Here is a 22878-nt window from a genome sequence, read left to right as displayed (position 1 = left end):
GCACATTTGTTTACAAGCCCTTGCCAATGAGCATTAAATAACAACTGCTGATGTTGAGTAAAAATCAATTTAGCTAGTCCCCGACAATCATTCACCAGAAGGAGACTGGTATCAAAAATATAGTCTTAACATCTGTTTAGCTGGCTCACTTTTCACTCCAAACTGACTAACAGTAGACCTCAGTTGAGACAGTAATTTCCAATCAAGGGCTGTAATAGTAGCCTGCATGCCCCCTCCCTCCTGCAGATTGAATACAACAGGACAAGCCAGCTGGGTAGCAGCGCTGATAAGCTCCCCATCCCCCTTTTTCATAGCTTCTCTGGCAAGGTTAGCCCAAGCCAACCTCCGCTCCCTTGCAATAGCCCCTGCTAGGTCGTTTTCCGCCCCAGGGATCGGCTCATTGATTTTTGGGAGATTATCGGGTGGTCTTGGCCATAGTTCATGTTGTTCAGGGGGTGTGGAAGCCTCAGAAGCGCTCTGTGTAGCCTGGCTTGAAGCAGAAGAGGGCAGCGAAGCAGGTAATAAGACCGTCCTCATTGCAGGGGCTAATGGTATTCCCCTGTCCTGATCATATCCCCTGTCCTGATCGTAATCTTTATTACGCCCATGAGCGGCGGTAGCCTGCTGGGCAGCCTCTTTCTCGACCTGAAACTGCAGTAATTCATTGCAAACGACCCTCCATAATTTACCTAACTTCTTGGCAGTTTTATCACCCTCTAAAGTAGCCTCCATAATAAATCACCGAATTTAGGCCACTCCGTTAACTCGTGAACTGTATGGGGGTTAATGAAAACTCCCCTATCGTAGCCATAAGCCAAAAGCCCTGGTAAAACCTTTTGCAAATCTATCCCCTTAACCTGCCTTTTTTGTAAAAAGGCAGTAAATAAAACATATGCTGCTTGCCTTTCCATACCTAAAATCGTCAGCGCTGATTGCAGCTCTTCAAGGTCGCGGCAGCACTTTTCGGCCAGGCTCGTCTATACGACACCCAGGGCACGGCGCGTCTCAGCTTCTTTTTTATCCGCTTTTTTCTCCGCGCTTATCTGCTGTTCCGGCTGCTTCGGAACCCGACCCGTGTCTTCACTCCTCCGTGGTGCGTTGCCGTATCATGATCGGGTGTCGCCATTTGAGGAAGCAAAGGGAGTCGACCTATCCTAATTGATCAGCATCAAACTCCAATTTATTGATCTCACTTACACACTTTTTAGTGGTGTTAATTAAGCTCATACATATTACAAAACCCGAGCTCATCATTGGCCACAGATTACACACCAACCCCTACTTTGTTGCCGAAACCTGTGGTTTTCTTGTTGAGACTAATACTTGTTTTTCTCATCCTGTTATTGACTTATTTATCATTCTCAAGGCCTCCATGTTTTCCACTATGCCTTTCTTTCTCACCACTTCCTCAAGGACGTGGTGTTTACTGTTAAGAAAAAGCCTGAGAACTTGCTGCTTACAGCTGCCTTTTACTTTTTAACCAGCTGTATATATTAATGACTTTTTTTTCCTTCAAGCCATGTCTGAGCAAAATTCTCCAACAAATCACTTCATCTATGTCATTGATGAAGATATTAAATAACCATTGGTCCCAATATGGACCCCTTAGGGACACCACTCATCACTGATCTCCATTCGGACATGGAGCCAATTCTTTATCCATTAAATAGTCCACCATTTTAGAGAAGGATGTAGCGGGGGACCGTGTCTAAGGCTTTACAGAAGTCCAGATAAGTGACATCTGTAGCCTTTCCCTTGTCCACTGGTGGAGTCACTTCATCATAGAAGGCCACTAGGTTGGTCAGGCAGGACTTGCCCTTTGTGAAGCCGTGCTGGTTGTCCCAAATCACGTCCCTGTCCTCTATGTGCCTTAGCATAGCTTCTAGGAGGATCTGTTCCTTGATCTTCCAGGGCACAGAGGTGAGGCTGACAGGTTGTTAGTTTCCAGGGTCCTCCTTTCTACCCTTTTTAAAGATGGGTGCAATATTTCCCTTTTTCCAGTTACCTGGGACTTCACCTGTCTGCCATGATTTTTTGAATATCATGGAGAGTGGCTTGGCAACTACATCAGCCAATTCCCTCATGACTCTGGGGTACATCTCATCAGGTCCCTAAAACTTATTTATGTTCAGATTCCTCAGGTGGTCTCAAACCTGATCTTCACTTGCAGTAGGACAGACTTTGCCTCCTCCGTTCCTGCATTGACTGAGGAAAAAAAGTTGTTGAGTACCTTATCCTTCTACTCATCTGTTGTTACCAGTTTGCATGTTGGAGTTGTCCAGAGAGGTGGTGGAGTTTCCCTCCTTGGAGATATTCAGAAGCTATCTGGACATGGTCTTGGGCAACTGGTTCTAGGTGACCTTGTTTGAGCATAGAGGTTGGACCAATGACCTCCAGAAGTCCCATCCAATCTCAACCACTCTTTGATTCGGTAAATTTTATTTATGGCATCCATAGTAATAATTGAATAGTAGGATTTTGAAGTCTCAAGGCTGATTAAGCACAATTCTCAATATCTGTTATATTCTTAGAGATGAGAAGGACATAGCAAAGATGACAGCAAGCATTGTTAGTGGAGCATTCTCTCAGGATCGTTAGAAAGACTAGAAATGCTAAGAAAATTCTGATGAGACTATAGGTTAGGTACAGTATTTTTGGTTGCTTTTTTTGAATCTTGTTGGTATACTTGTGCATGTGTTAATATAGCTGCATCATAATTCTTCAAATAAGAAGACTGACATAAACATTGTAGATATAATTAATCAAGTTGCATCTTCTTATAAGAGCATCACAAATTGCTTTCTGCAGTGTGTTTTTTTACTGGTTAATTTATGGCAGTGCATCAAGGCTTATGGTGTGGTTTCTTTATTAGCCACTGGTGCTGCAACCACCATCTATGCAGTTGAGGCAGATGGTGACCCAAATACTGGGTTTGAAAAATCAAAGGAGCCAGGAGAAATACAGTATCTTATTAAATGGAAAGGCTGGTCACACATCCATAATACATGGGAAACTGAGGAAACACTGAAGCAACAAAATGTTAAAGGAATGAAGAAACTGGACAACTACAAAAAAAAGGATCAGGAAACAAAACGCTGGTGAGTATTTTTATAACGATTTCCATGTTGCATATTTTTGTAACAATATAGATGGCTTTAAGTGCCTGTACAAGAGGAAGACAAAAGCTCTAAATTTGAAGCTTTCCTAACATCTTACGATCCTGTAAGATTCTGTGCACACCAACTTTACTTGAGCACGTGACAATACTCACACATCTTGTAAAATCAGGGCTTTAAGGAAGCAGCTTCTGTACCTAGATTTTAATATGTGTGTTATAAATGAAGTTTTAACAAGATGAGTGGTGGGTTTTCTGGTTTTGTTTTAAATTTTAACTTTTACTAATTTTGTCATTGATTGTATTTTGATCAGAGTTCTTTGAGAATTGCTGCAGAGATTTAAAAAAATCAGAAATGACTACAGCACTCAAAACATTACAGCATTTCGTTTTCTTGGCTCAAACTTCTGTCAAAGCCTCAGAACCAAGAAATTTAAAAATTCCTTACATTTTAGTGCTATGTTGTGGTATTCCAGTTTGTTAGTATGTGTAATATAATCTATGAACAGTGGTGGAATTTTTAGTGACTCATAAGATAGATTCTTAATAGTGAGCCATCTGTGTTCTTCTGTGAAAATGCCATGTGAAGTGCATTAACTGTATTGAGAACAGATACTGTAAATAATCTGCATGACTAGTATAAGATGTAGCTGATAGTAATTTCTCTTTATAAGCTTCCTCAGTCATCAGTGATAACGTACCTAGACCAGATGCAACACTTTTATAGCAGGAATTCCAGAGTTGTAGCTTTTCCAAAGTTCCCTAAGCAGCATTCCTGTGGTGCTTACATTCAGACCTTTAAAATTGCCAGATTTTCTTAATTTTAGAACTGCACAAAATAGTAAGTGCTGCAAATGAATTCCCGTTTCAGGCTGAAAAATGCTTCTCCAGAAGATGTGGAATATTATAACTGCCAGCAGGAACTTACAGATGATCTACATAAACAGTATCAAATAGTGGAGAGGATAATTGGTACGTGACAAACTTCCAGATGGAAAACAGTCTTGCGAATATTACAAGTTTATTGCTTGCATGTTGAATTTATAGTTAAGAAATTTAGGTTATTAATATCCCTAGCAGCTTAAGGCAAAACCAAATCTTTGATGAAAAGTTTTGTCTTATCACCTAAAATGAGTGCTTTCTTAAAATACAAAAAGAAAATACTGATCTAGTATCTCTAATGCGTTTCTACAGCTCATTCAAATCAGAAATCAGCAGCTGGTTATCCAGACTACTATTGCAAATGGCAAGGTCTGCCTTACTCAGAATGTAGCTGGGAAGACGGTGCTCTCATTGCCAAAAAATTTCAGACATGTATTGATGAGTATTTTAGCAGAAACCAATCCAAGACTACTCCATTTAAAGACTGCAAGGTGAGTGTGTAATTTCAATGGATTTATACAGTTGCAATAATTTTTTTAAAACCTGATCTATTTTATGCATTCATTAATGCATATTATAAAATCTTTTTGAATGCTGTCCATAACAGTGATAGCTATATTTATATATGTAGGAAGTATTACTATTAAGAATAGACTTTGGTGTCCATGTCCATGGCAGGGGGGTTGGAACTAAATGTTCTTTAAGGTCCCTTCCAACCCAACCCATTCTATGTTTCTATATTTGCTCCTACTTATTTTATTGTCATTCAAAGATTAAATTGTTTATTACTTTAATTTGTTTTTAAAGTAACCTTTGTGAATGAGTTCTTGTCATTTCTGTTGTGGAATTCAGATCAGCAAACTAATTTTAGCTTGCAAATTGTTGGATATTGTTATATGGCTTAGATGTTTGTCACGAATAAAGACTAGACTTGGTGACCAAACAGAATCATACAGCCTCTTTGTTTCTATAAGAAGATATATTGGTAACTTCACTTAGTAGTAAGACTGATGCTCAATTTGCTTTTGACAGATTCTAAAACAGAGGCCGAGGTTTGTTGCACTAAAGAAGCAACCATCTTATATTGGAGGACATGACAGTTTAGAGTTAAGAGATTATCAGTTAAATGGACTGAACTGGCTTGCCCACTCATGGTGCAAGTAAGTAGTCTTAAATTAGTCTTGCTGGTTTTAACTTGAAAGCATTTATAAATTTTGTTTGTTTGTTTGTTTGTTTTTAGAGGGAATAGTTGTATTCTTGCAGATGAAATGGGTCTGGGTAAAACAATACAAACAATTTCTTTTCTGAACTACCTGTTTCACGAACATCAACTGTATGGGCCTTTCTTGCTAGTCGTGCCACTTTCTACCTTGACATCTTGGCAAAGAGAGATTCAAACTTGGGCTCCTCAGATGAATGCTGTGGTTTACTTAGGAGATATAACTAGCAGAAATATGGTGAGTATTTCTTTGTATCATTGGAAATATTAGTGGTAAATAAGACTCACTTCATGTTCCTGTCTTATGCTAATCTCCAATATTTTGATTTGGAATGAGCAAATAATTATTTGAAACATTGCATATGGTTAAAATGCAAATTAAAAGTATAAATTTTGATCTGATCTGAATGAATATTAAAAATTTCATTCTTGTTTAATAATAAAAAGGATTAAAAATGCAATGAAAATAAATTGTCTTTTGTCATGCAATTATTTGGGTGCATAAAATAAATATTTAAGCCAAACAGACATAATTTTAATTTGTTTCCTGAAATGAAGACTATAAGGAACCTTATCCATTACAGTTTACAAACAAAAAAAAAAACAACCAACAAAAACAAAAAACCCAAAACACACAAAGAAATCCACAAAAAACCCTAAACACACAAAGAAATCCATAAAAAACCCCAACCAAACAAAAGCTAACAAACACTTCACCACCACTGTTTAATAACTTTAAGAAAAAAAGCTTCACTTGTTATGTTCCTTGATCTTGATCAGATTCTTGTATGTCACTTAACATCTATATTGCTATAGTACCTGAAGTCATCCTGATCAATAAGACCATTTTTCTACAGCTTATAGTTTGCTTGATTCTTCTTCTAGATAAGAACTCATGAATGGATGCATCCACAGACCAAGCGATTAAAATTTAATATACTTCTAACAACTTATGAAATTTTGCTGAAGGATAAGGTAATGACCCTTACTTCTTCAGGGAGATATAAATAATTTGTACAATGTAAAATTCCTTTAGAGTTGGCACATATTTAGGTTCTGGGCTGTTAAATGGATGGGGGAGTATGATGGCTTTACTCTTGGAATTATGAATGTTGTTTTCTTTAAGCACTTTTAGATTTTATGTATGTGTGGTTAGACTTTCTGCCCCCTCCATTAACCCACATATCAAGTGGGTAAAACTTTTTTGTTTCAGTTTGCTTGTGCTTCACATTGCTGCCAAAATCTGTAAAAAAAAACTTCCATAACACCAATGCAGCATGAAGAAGCAGACATTCTTTATTTGGCTGAATGCATGAGGGGATATCTCCTCTGAAATACATGCTTAGTACAGGAAGCTTCCTGTTTATATGCTATATTTTACATACATATTCATAGGTTTTCCCAGAAAAGACACATATGATAATAATTTCCCTGAAGTCATTAACATATGTTCCCGCTCCTTTATGCATGTGTTCTGTTCTGGGGCTCTCTGTCATACCTGACCGCCTGGTGAACTAGTAAAAGTTGGCACAACTGGGCTGGTTGCTTTCCAGCTCTTCTTCCTACAAAATAAGCATTGTATGGTTCCATAGGCCAAGTTTTTTGAAGAATAATGATTGTATTAACCCACCAACTGCAAGCAATTCTTCATCTGGCAAAAACATTGCGGTAGTAATTTCTTTGCATCTCAAAATCTTTACTTTCCTGTTAGTCATCCAGGAACTGAAAAAACAAACCAGTCCATAGCTCCAAGCACCTGTGATTCACAAATCTGAAATTTCATGGGTTTTATTTTGTATTTGTGTGTGCAGTATTACATATATTTATATTACTACTCTCTTCCTGATGGTAGCATATAAAATTATTGTTAATCCTAATAGCATATGATAATTATAATAAAAAATTCTGCTTGCTGACTTTGTTTGTACATGCTGAAAAGAAGAGAGTCAATAGTGGATTTATGTTGGGATTTTTTTGTCAGTTGAAAATGTAAAGATCAGCTTTTTGTCTTCTTCCTTACCCTAAGTATAAACTTGATTTATACTTTCTTTTTAATGTTGGGATGCCTGCATAGCCTTTTGAATCTAGCAAACATAAAACCTCTACTTAATATCAAAAACATATAGGTGTCCTTTTCTATTAAAATAAAAGGAGTGATGGTGTATATATAACCTCATGTAAAATGTCAGACATTGCATAATATATTAACTTGTAAAATGTCTTTCCCTCTCCCCAATTTCTTGAAGTCATTCCTCGGTGGTCTGAATTGGGTATTTATAGGAGTTGATGAAGCTCATCGTTTAAAAAATGATGATTCCCTTCTGTACAAGACTTTAATAGACTTTAAGTCTAATCATCGTCTTCTTATTACTGGAACCCCTCTGCAAAACTCCCTTAAAGAGCTTTGGTCTTTGCTGCACTTCATCATGCCAGAAAAGTAAGGAATGTGATGGGGGGGGGTATTGTAGTGATTGGAGAATCAGTAAAGAATTGCATTGTGAAATAGCTTTAATATTTTTTATAAAATAGATGCACATATTTTTCATGCTGCTCTGGATAAATTGTTTTGGTAGCAGCTGTCACTTTTTCTTTTTTGGCAGTTCAGGAAAAGGATGGATTGATGTATGGCTGAAAACCTTGAAAATATGCTTCATCCTTATTTAAAAGAAAAATCATATGGATTTGCTGTAGGGAAATAGAATGGAGCTGAGGATGTCATCTTTTCTGTGTTAGCACCATGAATGAAAACCTCAATACCCAATATCCAGTAATTTATTCAGGCACATGGTGTGATTCTTGGGGTAGTCCTGTGCAAGGCCAGGAGTTAGACTTTGATTATCTTTGTGGGTCTCTTCCAACTCAGGACATTCCATGATTCTATGCTTCAGGCAGCCAATTTCCCCTTACGATTTGCATAGAATAGGTTGACATTATTCTATACTAACCTCTGTTTATATTTGGAATAAATAAGAGCACATCTTCCATTCAAATATCTTGTAAATACAAAGCATTGTCGCTTCAATTAATTTCGGTGCTATGCATTGCATTGACTTCTTCAGAACCTTACAAACAAAGCCACTAAGTTTGTTGTCTGGCACCTATTCTTCATTTATTCACAAAGTGCATTCTCTTAGTCTGTTAGCACATACCAGAGGATAATCACATTTCAGCTAGTCCATACAAGCTGCAAAAGGTATGTGGTCTACTCTTTTGCACTTCCTCCAGCTATACAACTAATTTTCATGCTACTCTTGAGAAATATAATTGAATTTCTATATCCTTCTACCTGTGTTTCCATGCAGAAAAGTAAAATGTTGTGTTTTCACTGAAGAAATTAAAATTCAAGACTTTGTTTTGAATTTTCATTCTGCAAAAGATTGTTAATTTCCATTCTCCTATTTGCTGACAAAATATTTGGAATTTCTTGTGAGATGCAAATTCAGAAACTTATTAAATAAAACAGAGGAGAGTAGTGAAGAAGTCTATTTGTGTTTGTGCACATGGTATATTAATGGTCTTTGTGTGTCTGTGTTCATGGTATGTCATTATTTTACCTTTATTCTTTCTATGTTGAAGGTTTTCTTCCTGGGAAGATTTTGAAGAGGAGCATGGCAAAGGAAGAGAGTTCGGTTATGCAAGTCTTCACAAAGAACTTGAACCATTTTTACTCAGAAGAGTAAAAAAAGATGTAGAAAAGTCTTTGCCTGCTAAGGTTGAACAAATTTTGAGGATGGAAATGAGTGCATTGCAGAAGCAATATTACAAGTAAGTAATGACGCTTTTTAATTCCTGCTATTTTAATGACATATCTCTATAAAAACTACTGAAGTGTAATAGTTTTCATAATGCAGTTTTAACAGATATTTTGAGAGCTTACATCTTTCATATTTCCAGAAATTTTTAGAAATTACTTTCATTGTGCACATTCTGTATCATAGGTGGATTTTAACCAGGAATTATAAAGCCCTGAGTAAAGGTTCAAAAGGCAGTACCTCGGGCTTTTTGAACATTATGATGGAACTCAAGAAGTGCTGTAACCATTGCTACCTCATTAAACCACCAGATGATAATGAATTCTATAATAAGCAGGAAGCCTTACAGGTAATACCTTTAAAAAAAAAGTTAAGTGATTTTATATCTCTAATATGCATGCAATGATTGTATAGTGTTCTGTCAATTCATTTGTTCTTATTAAATTATGTCAAGAAAGACCGAGTTCTCTATCAAATGTGCATCCTGGGTTTTACAGGTAAGTGAATTGATTACCTTTCTGTTTGTTTCTTAACTGGAACTGAATAATTGAGAAATCAGTACTAAATAGAATATCCTTGACTTGAATTATGATCAAAATAAAAAGGAAATAGTTTGAAATAGTCTGCATTTTCAGACTAAATAAACTGAAGACCTATTTTAAACCCAGAATAAAATAAAACAGTTAAATAAACAGATAAATTGAAGATAAATGCAAATGTATGTGACTGGCAGTGGTACACCAACAATCCATGTGATAGCAGAAAATAATCTGCTGAATCTCTTTAAGCTTAGTCTACTTGTTTTGTTGTTATAAATGAAAGCAGTTATAGCATCACTACCAAGGATGGTCTGTGATTATGTTGTAGGTTTATAGTTTGGGTTTTTTTGTAAAGGTTAACTAATCTTTGTACTAAAACTGTTGAGAACCACAGCAACAAATAAAAGGACTGTTATAATTGATGCAGTTTATAACACCATAAATGTTTTGAAAGATCAGGTTTTTTTTTTTCTGTAAACTTTGAAGTTTATAATGTAAAAACCTGAGCCTCTTCAGCTAGAGACCTAACGATTTCATCATTAAATTCAGCATGCCACCTGAGTTTCTGTTCTAGTTGTTTCAACTGGAGCTGAGAAGGTTGAACATCATAACCCAGCTAAAGCATGTTGACTTCTATTAACAGGATTCCTCTCACTTTTATCTTGTCAGGAAAGCTTGACTCATTAGGCATTGTTTAAAAATACTTAGAGGATCAAGTAGCAATGCTTAGGTCTGTTCAAAAGACAGAAGGTGAGGAGCAAGTAGTGCTAAGGTAGTCAGGTAATCTCGTTGTTTATTTGGTGGAAGAGAATTTGAGTCTGCACTGTAACTGCTCTAACTCATAGCACAGTATATTTGCCTAACGTTTTAATGAAATGTTAAGGTGCTGTTTTATGAGCCAGAGCTGAGAAATGCTTTTATTTGAAAAACATGCTAGTGGGTACCCCTGTTGATTTCAGTTAGAGCACTTAAAGCTTTTATAATGAGTTTTTACAAGATCAGGACTGACTAAATGCTTATACAACTTTCATGTTCAGTTAATGAATGTCTAACCATCTGCAGTGAATGTTAGTGTTGAGGTGAACTTACTTTGCAATACATGCTTTCTTGTCTTGTAGCATTTAATACGTAGCAGTGGCAAACTAATCCTTCTTGACAAGCTACTGATTCGCCTACGAGAACGTGGCAACAGAGTACTGATTTTCTCTCAGATGGTGAGGATGCTAGACATCCTAGCAGAGTATTTGAAGTATCGTCAGTTTCCCTTTCAGGTAAGAATTTTGCTGGTAGTAGTCAAAAAGCCTTGATTTTTACCATTTTATCTTTTTTAAAGTGTCCTTTTTGTAGAAAGATTTATGAAAGTTTAATTTTTCTGTACAGTAAAAGACTAGTAATTCCTATATGCCTAATAGTATTTTGAAATTAAACTGATTAATTGGAAGTGTTACATTATTCTTATATCCCCCCACCCAATTGGTTTGGCAATTGAGAATTCAAGTTGCTCTGGATAGACTATAGTAGGAGTTCCTTTTTAACTGTATCATTCAATCTCTTTAGAGACTTGATGGATCAATAAAAGGGGAATTGAGGAAACAAGCCTTGGATCATTTTAATGCAGAAGGCTCAGAGGTATGGTATAATTGGGTGGTTGTTGTTTTTTTTTAATCTACTCAGCTTTTTTTTCTTCTAGGAAGTATAACAAATGTTGCACAAAAACTGAAGATAGTATAAAGTGAGGGATGTATTAGGTTGAAATTCTATTGCTGTTGCAGAGACTATAAGGTTTACAACCCACGCAACAAAAAAACAAAAAAAAAAATCCCTAAATTCAACCAACCAAAAAACCCAAGAAAAGCTTTGAAAAGCTACAAGGAGGTTCAATAGGAAACACAGAATTTATGAAAATGGTGTTTATAACTAATATAACTACATAGTTTTATTTTTAGATTTTTGTCAGTGCTCTTTAGCAAAGTAATTTTAAGTGCTGTTTAGAAACGGAAGAATTTAATTTGTTGTGTAGGACTTAATCCTTCAATTTTTATCGGAGCACTGAACTTTAACACAAGTTTTTGACATCAAATACCTACTTAAGCAATGGGCAGAATTAAGTTGTGTATATCCTTGCATAAAGAAAAAATATCTTGGATAGCTTTAAATATGGCTTCTGTTATCTTCATTTGTTGCCTCCTATATTCTTGCCGTGGAAGAAACTGAAGAGCTGATTTCTAACCATTGTTTGTGTACCACTTAAGATTCCTGGTTTATTTTTAGGTTTCCTATTATGGAAGCCATTCCATACCTTTCATAATCTTAGGTCTTTTGTCCTATACTGACAGGGTTTTTCAGTAATAGAAGCATAGCATTTGTCAGTTGCTGCTGAACTTATGTTTCTGTTATGGTTGAGGAGGAAGGACTTCATAACATAAACTTCAGATATTTTTTAAATACAGAAGTTAGTTCTGTTTTAAATTTCTAGTGCAGACATACTTGCCTTTTTCTGGAATCCTTGTAGTTGTACTGTACAGTTTGTAAGATGAAAGGGGATCCAAATTTCACATGGTGTTAAAGAATGAAGACAAACAATGGAGTTGTGCAGCAATAAAATTGTTACCTGTTTTATTCTTTATTTCTTTCCTAATAATAAATTTCATGCTTTTTTTTCTTTTTTTCTTTTTTTTTTTTTTTTTGCTAATACTGAGTTAAAGTATTCATGGAAATATTTACAAATCCAAGGACTCATTCCTTAGCAGTAATGGCTTCTATTAGCTTTGACTGTACTTAAAACTCAAATTTATTTCCTATTTATCTTTAGTTTCATATGGTTTTTTTTGCCTTTCTCATAAGATCCTTCTGTAGTCCCTTGCCCTTGTAGTTGACCTTGAATAACTCCGTATCATCTGCAAACTTTGTCACCTCATTACTCATCTTATTTTCATATTCTTTATGAATATGTTGAAGAGCATTGACCCCAGCAGAACACTTTAGTTTTCTTTACAAAAAAACACATGAACTTGGGCATACATGAGGCTTTAACAATAAGGGGTGGTGGTGTATTTTTTGGCAATGTTTTGCTTGGTTTTTTTCTCCCCAAGTGGCTTTTGTTCATCTTCTAGAGTGCTGCTTCCTTTAAACCATGGAGAAGCCAATACCTGTTTGCAAGAGAAGTTGATATCAGTTTGCTTTATACAAGTTCTGGCTGGACTAGAGTTGTCTTCATAGCAGCTCACATGGTGCTGTGTTTTAGATTTGTGATGTAAACAATGCTAGTAACACACCAGTGTGTTAGCTGTTGCTGAGCATTGCTTACATAGTATCAAGGCCTTCTCTGTTTCTCACTCTGCTCTTCCAGTGAATCAATTGGGTGGTGCACAAGAGGTTGGGAGGGGACATAACCAGGCATATGGCCTGAACTAACCAGAGAGATTCCATGCCTTATAACATCATGCTCAGCAATAAAAAAAGTTAGAGGAAGGGATTTAAGGAGATTAGCCATCTTTTGCTTGGGAATTGGCTGGACATCAGTCCTGCCTATGGGAATGTGGCAAGGGATTACATTTGCATCATTTGTTCTGTTTTGTTTTCTTTCTCTCTTTTTCCACTTCTCCTTTGCTTATTAAACAATTTTTATCTTGACCCCCAAGTTTCCCTGCTTTCAGTCTTCCTTTCTTCTTCCCTGTCTGTCCCACTGGGGATGTGGGCAAGAAGTGATTGTGTGGCTGCGTGGTGCTTAACTGCCTATAAAAAATATTAGCTGGTCTAAAGAAAACAGTGAACTGATACTTTTTGAAGGCCATTGATACTGTCCCTCACAGCGTCCTTCTGGACAAGTTGTCCAACTGTGGGATGAGCAGGTTCATGGTGTGCTGGGTGAAGAACTGATGGAAGGGCTGTGCTCAAAGGTTTGTAGTGAATGGAGCTACATCTGCCTAGTGATATCCCTCAGGGTTCAATTTTAAAGCCAGTCAGTCCTGTTCAATATTTTTATCAATGATCTGGATGCAGGAGTTGAATGCACCATTAGCAGGTTTACTGATGATACCAAACTGAGAGGGGCTGTTGGCTCTCTTGAGGGACAATAGGCCTCGCAGAGGGATCTAGATATGTTAGAGCATTGGGCAACCATCAGTGGCATGAAATTTAACAAGTCCAAGTGCCAGATCCTGTACCTGGAATAGAGTCATGCTGAGCACAAGTATAGATGGGAGAGGAGTGTGTGAAAAGCAGCCATGCAGGAAGGGATCTGGGGGTGCTGGTCAGCAGCAGGCTCAGTATAAGTCAGCAGTAAACCCTGGCAGCCAAGAGAGCAAACTCCATCCTGGGGGGCATCAAACACAGTAGAACCAGTTGGTCAAAAGAGCCGATGATCCTGCTGTATTCACTGCTGATGTGGCCTCACCTTGAGTACTGTGTGCAGTTGTGGGCCCCACAACTTAAGAAGCATGTGAAAGTCCTTGAATGTATTCTGAGAAGGGCAACCAAGCTGGTGAAAGGGCTAGAAGGAATGTCCTGTGTGGAGCAGCTGAGGACACTGGGTTTGTCTAGTTTGGAGAAAAAGAAGCTGAGGGGTGACCTCATGGCTCTCTACAGCTTCCTGGGGAGAGGAAGTGGAGAGGGAGGTGCTGAACTCTTCTCCCTAAGATCCAGTGACAGGACGCATGGGAGTGGTTCAAAGCTGGGGCAGGGGAGGTTCAGAGTTGACAGTAGGAAGCATTTCTTTACTGAGAGGGTGGTCAGACACTGGAACAGGCTTCCTAGAGAGGTAGTTGATGCCCCAAGCCTGTCAGTGTTCAAGAAACATTTGGACAATGCCCTTAATAACATGCTTTAACTTTTGGTCAGCCCTGAAGTGGTCAGGCAGTTGGACTAGATTGTGGTTGTCAGTCTCTTCCAACCAAAATAGTCTAGTCTATTCTATTCAAATAGCAATCCACTGGCTCTAGACATGACAAACAACTTCTTGTATTAGAAGTCTAACAAATGTTTATGATATACTTAAAGAAATATATGAGTTCATAGTCTGCTCCACAGAGCATATAAAGTAGTGTCATATTGGTTCTTTAAAGGAATATTATAGCTAATATATATAAAGCTATTTCTTCTTTTATAATTTCAGGACTTCTGCTTTTTGCTGTCTACCAGAGCTGGAGGATTAGGTATAAACTTAGCATCTGCTGACACTGTAGTTATATTTGATTCTGATTGGAATCCACAGAATGATCTGCAGGCACAGGCTAGAGCTCATAGGATTGGACAGAAGAAACAGGTACATGCGCTTCTCTTTTAGGTACCAAACCTGAAGGAAGAATGAATTATGTTAGCCATAAGCTGTCTGTCTGGCCCATCACAGTCCTCATATATTTTGAGAATGACTAATACTTGCTAAAAATATCTGAAAATGTTAATATTAATGATTTGCCTTTTAAATATTTTTTTTTAATCTCCCTCTACAGAGAGATAGCACAGCAGCTGTAGTATATGGATGGGTAGGAGAAGTTGCGGACTTGTCCCATGTTCATTGGCATTGTATCATTCTAGAAAGTAACTGCTGTACTTAAAGCACATCCATTTTGCTTTGTTTAATAATTTGTACTTCTCTTTGGGTTTCTTGCAGAATATCTCAAGTAGTAATCAGACATAAAACATTTCCTTGTGGCCTTGCTTGTGCTTAATCATAGAAATTTAGAGGAGAGGTCTAAGAAATTTTTTCAAATATAATTTCTATAGAGACTGTGATAACATGATTGACTGGTTTCATATACACAATACTAGTTCAATAAGATTTAGATTTGTAATCATGTCTAATATTTCTCCCTGTTGTTGCTCAAGGGTTTTTTGTTAACTTCATCTGTGTATTTTTTCATGGGTAATTTGTGAGCGGGCAAATAAAACCTTTTTTGTAATATACATAGGTTAATATTTATCGGCTAGTTACAAAAGCATCAGTAGAAGAAGACATTCTTGAAAGAGCCAAGAAAAAGATGGTGTTAGATCACTTAGTAATTCAGAGAATGGACACTACAGGGAAAACTGTACTACATACAGGCTCTACTCCCTCCAGGTATATTTGTTTATTCTTTCATATTACCTTATGCTTAAGTATACTTGACTATTTGAGTAAAAATTCAAGTCATTTCACTTGGTTAATAAAAGGCAAAAATTATGTGGTAAGGAGTTATGTAAGTAAAGACTGCAAAGTATATTGTCCATGTCATTTTTTTTTACATAATAAAACTAGGTTTTATTTAGGACAAAAGGAAATTTGACTCATGGTTATAGTAAATTGAAACTGTTCACTAAGATAAAGTGTTTATGTGAAACTTTCTGTATTTCAGCTCAACACCTTTTAATAAGGAAGAGTTATCAGCAATTTTGAAGTTCGGTGCTGAGGAACTTTTTAAAGAACCTGAAGGGGAAGAAGAGGAGCCTCAGGTAAATGGAACAGTGCATCTACACTTGGTGGACAGAGAAACCTATGAATTGTTTTGTTGTAAAGAGAAACTTCTGTTTCAGGAAATGGATATAGATGAAATCTTGAAGAGGGCCGAAACTCGAGAAAATGAACCAGGTCCACTGACTGTAGGAGATGAGTTGCTTTCACAGTTCAAGGTATTGCTCTGTTCCCTCCCTCTTTCCTTAATTATACTTTCATTTATTAATGCTATTTTTTGTTCTTCTTTACCTATTTATTGTTCCTTCATTCTTACATCATTCGCACATCATGTGATGGGTGAGCAACCAGCTCATGGGTTGGGCAAAAAGGGTTATAGTGAATGGGGTGACATCAGACTGGCAACCTGTCACTAGTGGGGTTCTACAGGGCTCCATCTTAGGCCCTGTGTTCTTCAACATCTTCATAAATGACTTGAATACAGGACTTGAAGGGATAAAAAGTAAATTTGCAGATGATACAAAATTGGGAGGAGATGTTGACCCCCTCAAAGGCAGAGAGGCCCTGCAGAGAGACCTCAAGAAATTCGAGAAATGGGCAATCACCAACCATATGAAGTTAAACAAGAGCAAGTGCCAGATTCTGCACTTGGGATGGAGCAACCCTGGATGTATGGACAGACTGAGGAACGAGAGGCTGGAAAGCAGTGCCATGCAAAGGGACCTAGGTGTCCTGGTTGACAGGAAGGTGAATATGAGTCAGCAGTGCCCTGGCAGTCAGGAGGGCCAACTGTATCCTGGGGGAAATCAGGCCCAGCATCACCAGCCTGGCAAGGGAGGTGATTTTCCCGCTCTGCTCTGCACTGCTGTGGCCTCACTTTGAGTATTGTGTGCAATTTTGGGTGCCACAATATGAAAAAGACATTAAGCTATTAGAGAGCATCCAAAGGAGGGCCACAAGGATGGTGAAGGGCCTTGAGGGGAAACCTTATGAGGAGTGATTGATGTCACTTGGCTTGTTCAGCCTGGAAAAGAGGACACTGAGGGGAGACCCCACTGAAGTGTTCAACATCCTCACGAAGGGACATGGAGGGGCAGGCACTGATCTCTTCTCCCTGGTGACCGGTGACCAGTGTCAGGACTTGAGGAAACAGCATGGAGCTAAGTCAGAGGAGGTTTAGGTTGGGTATAAGAAAAAGGTTCTTCACCCAAAGGCTGGTTGGGCACTGGAACAGGCTCCCCAGGGAAGTGGTCACAGCACCATGACTGTCTGAGTTCAAATGTTTGGACAATGCTCTCAGGCACGTGGTGTGACTCTTGGGGGTGTCCTGTGCAGAGCCAGGAGTTGGACTTTGGTCCCTGTGGGTCCCTTCTAACTCAGCATATTCTGGGATTCTGTGAAATATGTGAAACACTAAGTTAGCTCTTTGGCATGCAATGTCTATTCATCTATACAGGTGTCGTGGTTTGACACTGACTCAATGCCAGGCACCCACAAGGGTTGCTCGCTCACCCTTCCCTGCCACAGCTGGGTAAAGGAGAGAAAAAAAAAATAATTAAGGGTTCATGAGTTGAGATAAGGACCAGGAGAAAACACTTCAAGGGCAAAACAGGCTCAACTTAAGGTTGCAAAGTGAATTTATTACTAACAGAATCAGAGGAGGATAATGAGAAGTAAAATAAGCCCTTAAAACACCTTTTTCCCCTCAGCCCCTTCTTCCTTCCCACTGACAGCGCAGAGAGACAGGGCATGGGGAGTTTGGTCAGTTCATCACCTGAAATTTTCTTCCACTACTCTGGGAGATGAGTCCTTCCCTGTGAGACTATGGGGTCCCTCCCACAGGAGACAGTTCTCCGTGAACTTCTCTGGCATGGGTCCACTCTCACGAGCAACAGTCCTACCACACTTGCTGCAGTGTGAATTCCCCCCACGGGCACACAGTCCTCCCAAAACTGCCACAACATGAGTCAATCTTCCACAGCGTGCAGTCCTCCAAGGACAGGCTGCTCCAGCTTGGAAGCAGGGGCCCTCTCTCTCCACTGGGTCTTTCACTGGATCACAGTCTCCTCCAGGCATCTACCCATTCCAGCATGGGCACCTCCCCCACAGGCTGCGAGTGGATTTCTGCATCCCCTGTGGATCCCCTATGGGCTGCAGGGGGACAGCCTGCTTCACCATGATGATCACCACAGCCTGCAGAGGGATCTCTGCTTTGGTGCCTGGAGCACCTCCTCCCCCTCCTTCTCCACTGACTTTGGTGTCACCATGTTGTTTTTCCTCACATGTTCTCACCTCCTCCTCTTCTCTGACTAGATGGAAAAACTGTGTGTCCTTTGTTTTGATTTTCGTCTTAAATATGTTATCACAGAGGTGTTACCAACCTTTCTAATTGGCCCAGCTTTGGCCAGCAGCATGTCCATCTTCAGAGCCATGAGGGATTGACTCTGCCAGACATGGTGGAAGCTTCCAGCAGCTTCTCACAGAAGCCACCTCTGAGGCCCCCTCTCCCCCCCCCAAAAAAAAAACCTCCAGGCTGTGCAAAACCAATACAACAGGGTAATTACTTCCAGTGCAAGCATGTAAAATACATATTTTGCTAACAAAATAAGAAAGATATTTACAAATACATTAGTCCTTGATTTAATTGTTAGCATACTGGGGAGAGCTGTTTTTAATTTAATGCTTTATGCTGTTAAGCACCTGTAGTACTTCTGAAAACAAAGAATGAAATTTGGATTTCTTAAATAATTACTTTTAGAAACTTCTTTCAGCCCCCATGTAAACATAAATGCCAGATATGCTTAACTGGATGATACTTATAATACTGAGTGAGTCCAATTGTGGATGGTGATGTATTTTTGTTGGTGGGGGAATTTTTCCTTTGTTTTTGTGGGTCTTTTTTTTGTTTAAGTTTGGTGTGGTTTTGTTTGGTTTTTTTTTTTAAATCAAGGCTGGACTTCTTTAGATCAGTTGAGTAGTAAATAAATTTTATGCTCATCATTCATTTGCAATATACTGTGATTTCTACAGTTTATTAATGTTTAGTTAGTTCTACATTATTAAATGTTCATATTAACTCTGACATATAGTTAGACTTGCTCTCTGTTTTGAAGGAATTTAAACAACAATCACAGCTATCGGGTATGCATTTTATAGTGGTTTTATTATAGATCTCAACTTGTAAAAGAAGAAAAATATTCTTATCTTTATATTCAGCCATGTTGTATGCAGTGTGTGTATTTCATTTCTGAAAATATTTTCATTAGAGAGTCCTTCATGAAGCATTTTATATGTGTACATTTTGTGTATATACAAATAAAATGTGTCATTCTGAACTAAGTTTTCCTAATATATTAATTACTGGCTCTTTGGATAAGTAAAGGATGTATTGATTTGGTGAAAATACTTATCTTCCAATATCTAAGGTGGCTAACTTTTCAAATATGGATGAAGATGACATTGAGTTGAAACCAGAAAAAAATTTAAGAAACTGGGAAGAAATCATTCCAGAAGTCCAGCGGCGACAAATAGAAGAGGAAGAAAGACAAAAAGAACTTGAAGAAATATATATGCTGCCAAGGATGAGAAACTGTGCAAAACAGGTATCTGGGTTTCTACTGACTAACTGATTTTGTTGTTGTTATTATTTGGGTTCTCTATTGCAGTTGTTTTGGCTTGTACTTTTGGGTTGGGTGGTTTTCATTTGTGGCACCCACACACACACACCCCCCTCATTTTTGACAGGCTAGATAACATATTAATAAAATGTTAAGTCATGTAGCTTTGAACTACTTAATCTGAAATTCCAGATCAGCTTTAATGGAAGTGAAGGGAAACGCAGTAGGAGGAGAAGATATTCTGGATCTGATAGTGACTCAGTCTCAGAAAGAAAACGACCAAAAAAACGTGGAAGACCGCGAACTATTCCTCGAGAAAATATTAAAGGATTTAGTGATGCAGAGATTAGGCGGTAAGATGTGGGGGGACATGCATGTTTAAAGGGACAAAAATTTTTTTTGTCATTTTAGAGTTTAAAAATATGGAAACTAGTCTATTTTGCATTTATTTAGTTTAAATTTTTTATTCTAGGCATTTAAGTCTTTACTCTTGAGTAGTTTGGGGTGCTGATGTAAGAAACTGTTATGTGCAGAATTTGAACCTATTTTGGTGAGGAATAACTTGAGTTAAAAAATGTTCTACAAAAAGGTTCCGCGAGTTTTGTTTTTTTAAATTTCTCGTAATTGTATTTGTATTAATGTTATATGATGCATTTTAAAACTAAAAAAAAATATTTTGATACGTTGTTGTGGTTTAACCTCAGTAGGCAGCTAAGCACCACACAGCTGCTTGCTCAGTCTCCTCCAGAGGGACTGGGGAGAGAATCAGAAGTGTAAAAATGAGAAAACTTGTAGGTTGAGATAAAGACAGTTTAATGGGGAAAGCAAAAGCCACATGCACAAGAAAAGCAAAACAAGGAATTCATTTACCACTTCCCAGTAGCAAGCATTTACCCATTTCCTGGAAAACAGGGCTTCACCATGTGTAACAGTTACTTGGGAAGACAGATACCATAACACCAAACATTTCCTCTCCCTCCTACACAGTTTTTATTGCCAAGCATGACACCATATGGTCTGGAATAACCCTTTTGTCAGTTGGGGTCAGCTGTCCCAGCTGTGTCCCCTCTCAACTTCTTGTGCACCCCCAGCCTACTCACTGGTGGGGTAGTATGAGAAACAGCAAAGGCCTTGATGCTGTGAAAACACTGTTAAGCAAGAGCTGAAACATTAGCATGTTATCAACAATGCTTTGGTCACAAATATAAAACATACTAGCAGATATGGTGCTCTGAACAAAATTATCTCAGCAAAACCCAGTACATAAGTGAATCTGTGCAGCTGGTCCCACAATATTTGATGCGAAAAATACTTCTTTGGGAGAAGGAGTAGAAATTGTTTTGCTTTACTTTGGTTTGTGAAATGCTACTTTGCTTCTGTAATTTAAGTATTCATTTTTCTCTAAAATACTATACAACTTATAAAGTAACTTTGATTATATAAATAACCTTTAAGAGCCTTGTTTCCTTTTCATTTTATCTAATATATAATTGTTTGCTGCTTTTGTCAGGGATATTCTTATGCTTGCATTCCTTTATCTTTCATGTTATGTTTTCCTAAGTCTTAAAATTGCCGCTAGCTTCTCTTTATTATGAGAGACCTAACATAATATCTGAATTCTCAATTTACTATGAATCCACATTTGATTTTTATGATTAGACACATCACGTTGCTGAATTCTTTGTCATGTGAAACTAATTAGTAACTTTTGAAAGAAATTGTATCTTCTGTTGTTTTATTTATATAATTTATTAAAACAAATAGAACTCTGGTTTTAAATGTGGGTTGTCTTCATATAGTAAGCCATCCTAGTCTCTCTAGTTCTTATTTTCTTTGTATTGTCCACATAACCTTGTACTAAGACTTTACACGCACAATTTAAAAAACAATGTAGTTAAGCATACATTTTTTTTAAATGCAAAATTTTTTTCTGTTATTAGGTTTATAAAGAGTTACAAGAAATTTGGTGGCCCACTTGAAAGGTAAACTAATTTGCTTATATTTGTATAGCAACTTGGTACCTTGTTTCCATTAAAATTAAACACTACACCAAGAAACCTTAGATTAAAGAGGAAATAGTGTGACTAATCTTTTGCCTGTACTATGACATGAATTTGAGTTTTTTTCCTTTCATCATATATGATATGTATGTAGACAGCCAGTTTGACAAATCTTTACATTTTGCAAGACTGCTTGCTTTTTCTTTATACTTAACCTACTATTCTGTTAATTCTGCATTAGTGACAGTCATTCAGGTTTTTTTGTTTGATAAGTGAATAAAACCATAGACCTAATAATAGTTCCTTTTCTATTTAAAAGAATGTGTTGAAATGTAACTCAAAACTGCATCAGTGGGATCCTTTATTTTTCCCGTTGTATAGTCCTTTGTGTGAAATACCCTTTTTTATAGTTTCTGTATTTTCTTTAGCTGCTTTTAACTGCATGCATTAAAATTTTACACAGCAAGTGTGGATGAATGATAACTTACAGGATCACTTTTCTAGTTTCAAAATCTGAAGGAGTCATTCATAATGCTAAAGTTTTAGAGCTGTAAAAACATATTTGTTTTCTTCCAGGTTAGATGCTATAGCTAGAGATGCTGAGCTAGTTGATAAATCTGAGATAGACCTTAGACGTCTGGGAGAACTTGTACATAATGGATGCATTAAAGCTTTAAAGGACAATTCCTTTGGCCAAGAAAGAGCAGGTAAAGTGTGTTTGGGGGTGGGGGAGAGGAATAAAAAGTGTCAAAGAGATATGAACGATTCTTGCACTCTGATTATAACAAAACAATTGTGTTAGGGGAAAACATTAACAAAATGTTAGCATGCTAGGTGATTTAGTAAAAAGGATTTTAGTAAGAAGACTTTTTGGTTTTGTTTTTCTTCCCCGTTTCCCTGAGTGAGTTGTCATAGTAGAATGCAATATGGTTTTGCTTTACCATGAAATTTAAAATTAATCTGCTAGTATTAACTGGAAGACCTTGAGGTCCTGGAGTTTAATTAAAGCATTTGGTTAAGAAAAATTCATTTCCTATAATTGAATGTCTGCTGCTATAGCATCAAACTTTTTTTTTCTCTATGTTTGTCTATAAGATACACATAAAAGCTAAATATTTTAATAATTTGTTCCTTCATTTTAAGGAGGTAGATTTGGGAAAGTTAAAGGCCCAACATTCCGAATATCAGGAGTGCAGGTGAATGCAAAGTTAGTTATTTCTCATGAAGAAGAGTTGGCACCATTGCACAAATCCATTCCTGCAGATCCAGAAGAAAGGAAAAGGTATTTTTTTTTTCTTCCTAAAGGAACCCATAATGTAGAAAGTTATTCAAGGCTTTTATGAATATATTTAACCAATCCAGACTG

The 22878-nt window shown here is 37.4% G+C and overlaps 1 protein-coding gene across 2 annotated transcripts in view; it reads left to right on the top strand.

Annotated features, from left to right (window-relative positions):
• The window catches only part of LOC135460432 (chromodomain-helicase-DNA-binding protein 1-like), a 103701-nt gene that overhangs the window by 65726 nt on the left and 15097 nt on the right, over positions 1-22878 (top strand). For both annotated transcript variants that reach the window (XM_064737248.1, XM_064737247.1), the window contains 20 exons: positions 2873-3098; positions 3987-4087; positions 4310-4488; positions 5030-5157; positions 5238-5454; positions 6102-6191; positions 7463-7653; positions 8793-8981; positions 9155-9317; positions 10626-10778; positions 11065-11136; positions 14621-14770; positions 15417-15565; positions 15840-15936; positions 16018-16113; positions 19321-19497; positions 19705-19865; positions 21453-21494; positions 22089-22219; positions 22656-22794. In XM_064737248.1, the coding sequence (XP_064593318.1) occupies positions 2873-3098; positions 3987-4087; positions 4310-4488; positions 5030-5157; positions 5238-5454; positions 6102-6191; positions 7463-7653; positions 8793-8981; positions 9155-9317; positions 10626-10778; positions 11065-11136; positions 14621-14770; positions 15417-15565; positions 15840-15936; positions 16018-16113; positions 19321-19497; positions 19705-19865; positions 21453-21494; positions 22089-22219; positions 22656-22794 (2851 nt within the window). The remainder of the gene's footprint in view (positions 1-2872; positions 3099-3986; positions 4088-4309; positions 4489-5029; positions 5158-5237; positions 5455-6101; positions 6192-7462; positions 7654-8792; positions 8982-9154; positions 9318-10625; positions 10779-11064; positions 11137-14620; positions 14771-15416; positions 15566-15839; positions 15937-16017; positions 16114-19320; positions 19498-19704; positions 19866-21452; positions 21495-22088; positions 22220-22655; positions 22795-22878) is intronic.

Source organism: Zonotrichia leucophrys, unplaced genomic scaffold, assembly GCF_028769735.1.
Source record: "Zonotrichia leucophrys gambelii isolate GWCS_2022_RI unplaced genomic scaffold, RI_Zleu_2.0 Scaffold_47_404062, whole genome shotgun sequence".
Taxonomy (NCBI): Eukaryota; Metazoa; Chordata; class Aves; order Passeriformes; family Passerellidae; genus Zonotrichia; species Zonotrichia leucophrys.
The sequence above is the reverse complement of the archived record's forward strand: the minus strand, read 5'-3'. Positions and strand labels throughout refer to the sequence as shown.